The following is a 5705-nucleotide window of genomic DNA, read 5'->3' on the forward strand; positions in this document are numbered from 1 at the left end:
TCTGACATCCGCCTTCGAGTGTTATCGTGAGTGTTCGAGAACCTTCGTGCATCCGCCTTCGAGTATTATCGTACTACATCGCGCAGTGCTCTCCGTCGCGCAGTGTTCTCCGTCACATAGCGCTCTCCGCTGCGCTCTCCGCCGCCTCCGTTGGCGTCCGCATTGACTGTCGTGCTCGCTACTGCGCTGACATCTATCGCGCCGTAAGTCACGTCGTGAGTGTTCGTGCATCCGCCTTCGAGTATTATCGTAAGTCTTCGTGAGTGTTCGTGCATCATCCTCCGACATCCGCCTTCGTGTGTCGTCGTTCGTCTCCGAGAATCTTCGTGCTTCCGCCTTCGAGTGTCGTCGTTCGTCTCCGAGAATCTTCGTGCATCCGCCTTCGAGTATTATCGTTTCGTCTTGGTGAGTTTTACCAATTATCGTAGGTTTTTACTAAGATGCCTATCACAAGATCAAGAGGTCGATCCGAGGGATTGAGATATGAAGCCGACCCTTCATCTAGTCACACAGAGGTGACACACCCGCCTACGAATACACAAGAGGATTCCGAAATAGAAAAGAACTTAATAGTACCAAGTGACGAAAAGGAAGACTCAAGAATTATTTCAATTAACAAGGAGGAACAATTTGAAGGCACACAAATAAAGTCGACAACTTCGAAACGTGCAAACTCGAAGAAGTCTACGAAATCCAGACGTAGAGCAAGAAATGCTCGTGAAGAAATACTTCGCATCAAGCTTGAACTCGCGCAAATAGCTCTGGAAGATGCTGAATCAGATAGTTCAGAATCCCAGGAAGATAATATATCGAAAACCGACTACGTTAGCTCCTGGATTGAAGATAATGCACAAATCGTACAAAAATCACTTACACCATGTGCAGATGTTCCGAGGCAACCACATCCAGTGCCGTCATGCTATAGAATGCCTCAACATCCGAATATCGGCAACAATTCCGAAAATCAACAAGCAATACAGAGAGATTCAACAAAGGAAATAGAGGAGCTAAAAAAGGAAATAGAAAATTTGAAGAAAAGATGCGAAAAAGCCGAAACCGCTCCTACATCGTTGTGTATGAAAACAGAGGTACCTAAACCTACAATGTTACCTCCATCATCGTCATACAATTTTCCCGTCGCGTCCAAAGTCATCATGGATCTTCCTACATATAGTGGAGTGTTAAATGAATGGCTATCATACAGGGCCATATATGAAAACACTAAGGGATACTTCAATGAAGTTGAAAATACAGCCAGAATTCGAAGAAGCCTAACTGGAAAAGCATTGGAAGTCGTCGACACACAACTCATAGCTCATTCAAAACCGGATGCCATCATAGAAGAGCTTGAAATGAATTTCGGTCGTCCAGATGCAATCGCATATAGTGAATATGACAAGCTTCGATCTCTACCTCGTTGTGCTGACAATCCAAAGGAGATACATGCATTCGCCAGTAAGGTAAGAAGCAGTGTCAATCTGTTTCGCGCCCTCGATTTACACAACTTTATCACTGCGCCAGATATAACGAGGGCCCTTCGTGAAAAGCTACCATCGTCGTTATGTACCAGGTGGTACGAGGAACAAGCATCTATATTCAAACCAGACCTGACGCACTTCAGCGAGTTTCTCACCAAACAAGCAGCATGTCGCACACCTTATTCAACAGAGATCCCGCACTCAGAGCCTACTCGTCGTGTGATACATAGAACGCACAATACTACCGAAGAAAGGAAAACTAATAGATTTCATGGAATGGTGAAAAGTACGTGCAAAATTTGTAACAAAGAAGGTCATCACAGTATTAGCTGCAAGAAATTTCAAGATGCCAACTCAGATAAAAGATGGGAACTCGCCAAAGAACACCGACTGTGCTTCAGATGCCTGCGGTTCCGACAATCAGGACATTCCTGTAAACCACAGAAGTGCAATATTAAGGGATGCATCGGTACTCATCATCGATTACTACACTATGATAAAAAGGAGAAATCAGAAATTCGAAATCAACAAGAAGAAAAGGAAACCGTGGCCAACGCATGGGTACCGTCAAAGGCGCATGCTTATCTTAAAATCATACCAGTCAGAGTTCATGGACCGGCGGGAGAAACCTCCGCATACGCTCTATTAGACGACGGATCAACTGTATCTCTCATAGATGAAGCTTTGGCAAAGGAAGTCGGTGCTGAGGGACGGCTGGATCCTTTAAAGATGGAAGCAATCGGGGATATAGTTATTGAAACGCCGGGATCAAGGCGTGTTACCGTGACACTTGCTAATTCACAGAAAAAGAAGATTAGCTTTACAGCTCGTACCGTTCCGCATCTTAATCTTTCCCCGCAAACAATTCGTGAAGAAGACTTAGCTGCCTGCGATCATCTAATAGATTTGAAGAACCAGCTCACCTACGACTCAGCCACGCCTAAAATTCTAATTGGTCAAGACAATTGGAATTTACTACTCGCCGAAGATGTCCGTATAGGACCGAAGAACCAACCAATCGCTTCACTCACGTCGCTCGGGTGGGTGCTACATGGTGCGCACAATAGGACATTGGGTCAGAAAATCCATTTCGTCAATCAAGTTACTGCTATTGAAGATAGAATGGATGAACAACTGAGAGATTACTTTGCCTTGGAATCTCTTATCATTAATCCGCGTCGGCCAGACTCTGATCCAGAAATAAAGGCTGAAAACATTTTGAAGAAACACACACACCGTTTACAAGATGGGCATGTTGAAACCACACTTTTATGGAAATCAGAGAACAGCATCATGGTTAATAATTATGAGTCGGCGCTGAAGAGGCTCATATCAATAGAGAGAAAAATTGATCGTGATCCTGAACTGAAAAGGAGATACACCGAACAAATGGAATCACTCGTCCAGAAGGGCTACGCTGAGGTGGCACCTAAAAGTATCTCTCCAGGCAGAACATGGTACCTGCCACACTTCGACGTGCAAAACCCGGCTAAACCAGAGAAGCTTCGCATTGTTCACGACGCCGCTGCTAAAACCAAAGGTATGTCACTAAACGATTTCCTCTTGACTGGACCAGACCTTCTTCAATCGCTTCCTGGAGTCATGATGAGATTTCGCCGTCATGCTTTCGCTGTATCAGCCGACATAGCCGAAATGTTTATGCAAGTCAAAGTAAGACCTCAAGATAGGGATGCCCTTCGCTACCTGTGGAGAGGACACCGGCGGGAGGGAACTCCTGAAGAATATCGCATGACGTCGCTTATATTTGGAGCTGCGAGTTCACCATGCACCGCGATATTCGCTAAAGATTGGAACGCAAAAAGGTACATCGACACGCATCCAGAAGCAGTGGAAGCTATCATCCACAACCACTATATGGATGACTACCTAGACAGTTTCCGAAGTATAGAAGAAGCTATAGAAACTTCCAAAAAGGTCCAACATATCCACGGAGAAGCTTGTTTCAAACTCTGCAAGTGGGTTTCAAATATCCCGAAAATAATAAATGAACTTGAAAAACAATCAAATATGACAGAAACTATTAACCTGGGTACCAAAGAAGAAAAGATTTTGGGTTTAATGTGGAGACCGTCAACCGATGAATTACGATTCAATTTAAAACTAGCAAGATTACCGCCCAGTTTATTAAAGAAAACAGCTCCTACGAAGAGAGAAGCTCTGAAGATAGTTATGTCACTCTATGACCCACTTGGTTTCGCTTCACCCGTTACTATTCGTGCTAAACAAATTCTTCAAGAATCTTGGCGAAGAATTATAGATTGGGATCAACATCTGGATGAAGATCTTTCCAAGCAGTGGGCAGAATGGATGCTACACCTTCAGAAATTGAAAAATGTGAGCTTACCTCGATGCTACTCTGGTTATAGTGATGCCACATCTGTACAACTACATATATTCAGCGACGCCAGTGAAACAGCCTACGCAGCAGCTGCCTACTGGAGGGTGGTTGCTCCGGATGGAAAAGTCCAAGTCAACATGATCATGGCTAAAGCGAAAGTAGCCCCGCTCAAGGTTATGTCAATTCCTCGTTTAGAACTACAAGCAGCCGTCATGGGAGTTCGCATAGCAGAAGCTGTCATAAAAGAACATCGTATTGCGCCGGAATGCAAAATCTTTTGGACAGACAGTAAGACAGTTCTGACGTGGATAAGAAATGGAGCCAGGTCTTATAAGCCATTTGTCGCACATAGACTAGCAGCCATTGAAGAATATACCAAAGTTGAAGAATGGCGTTGGGTACCTTCTAAGCTCAATGTCGCCGATATAGCCACCAGAGAAGTACCATCTGATTTTGGAGCTGATCATGAATGGTATCACGGGCCTGCCTTCTTGAAAGAAAATCCGAGTACCTGGCCTATCGAAAAACCGGTCGTGTCAAATAATACTGGTGAAGAACATACTTTTACCGTTAAAGAACTCCAGCTGAAGACAAAATTACGTGAAGCAATTCCTGATCCACAACGCTTCTCAAAATGGGAGCGACTACTTCGTGCCACAGCTAGAGTCTTGCAATTTTTAGATATTTGCAGAAATAAAAAAGAGAAGATCTTTTATAAGCGAACACGTAGAAATATGGAATCAGATCCTACGTGGAACAAACGAAGAGAAACATTGCAAAAGAAATCTACTACTCTACATAGCAAGAAATCTATGGATTCCAACAATTTTCTGATATTGGATTCGAAGTACATTACAAAAGCAGAAAATCTTCTCATCCGAACATCTCAAGAAGAATCTTTCAATGAAGATATCACAGACTTAAGATACAACAGGACTATTGCCAAACAAAGTCGCCTTCATTCATTACCCGTAGAACTCCGAGATGACATTGTCGTTCTTCGCAGCCGTATAGCCGCCGCCGAGGGAATAAAAGACGAAACAAAGAAACCACAAGTCTTAGATGGAGATAACTACATCACACAGTTATATATTGATTGGACCCACCGTTGTCTTCACCACAGCAGCACCGAAATAATAGTAAATGAAGTACGTCAACATTTTTGGGTAATTCGTCTTCGTCCCACCGTGAAAAGGATAGTTCATCAGTGCCTCAAGTGTCGTATTCGCAAGGCACAACCCCCACAGCCTTCTACGGGTGATCATCCTAAATCCCGTCTCGCTCATCATCGAAGACCATTTACATACACCGGCTTAGATTATTTTGGCCCTCTCACAGTAGTCGTCGGCAGACAACACGTGAAACGTTACGTCGCACTCTTCACGTGTCTTACCACTAGAGCAGTTCACCTGGAAATCGCCGCCAGCCTAAGCGCAGACTCTGCCATACTTGCATTGCGAAGATTCGCTGCACGTCGAGGATGTCCTTCCGAAATTTACTCAGATAATGGTACAAACATGCATGGAGCAGACAAAGAACTTCGAGAAGCATTCAAAGAAGAAGCCAGTCGTCGAGGCATCGCATGGCGTTTCATAACACCATCTGCACCATTCATGGGAGGCGCATGGGAACGTCTTGTTCGCTGCGTGAAAACAGCTCTATACACTATTCTTCGTGAGAGATACCCCCGAGAAGAAATTTTGGCTACATTACTCTGCGAAGTAGAATATACTGTGAATAGTCGTCCCCTCACACATGTTTCTGTAAACAATGACGACGAAGAATCTATAACACCCAATCACTTTTTACTTGGGGGTTCAGCTCGTCTACCTGTACCTGGCACATTTAGTGAGGACGACATCGATAGC

The 5705-nt window shown here is 44.2% G+C and overlaps 1 protein-coding gene across 1 annotated transcript; it reads left to right on the forward strand.

Moving 5' to 3' along the window:
- Positions 1-440: 440 nt before the first annotated feature.
- LOC146526456 (uncharacterized) lies at positions 441-5685 on the forward strand (the record flags this gene model as incomplete). Its single annotated transcript, XM_085207115.1, has 1 exon — positions 441-5685. A coding segment is annotated over exon 1 (5245 nt), but the record flags the coding sequence as incomplete, so codon positions are not given.
- Between the last annotated feature and the right edge of the window lie 20 nt (positions 5686-5705).

This window comes from Heliconius melpomene, unplaced genomic scaffold (assembly GCF_056956725.1).
Source record: "Heliconius melpomene rosina isolate 202511_hmr_F unplaced genomic scaffold, ASM5695672v1 ptg000034l, whole genome shotgun sequence".
NCBI lineage: Eukaryota > Metazoa > Arthropoda > Insecta > Lepidoptera > Nymphalidae > Heliconius > Heliconius melpomene.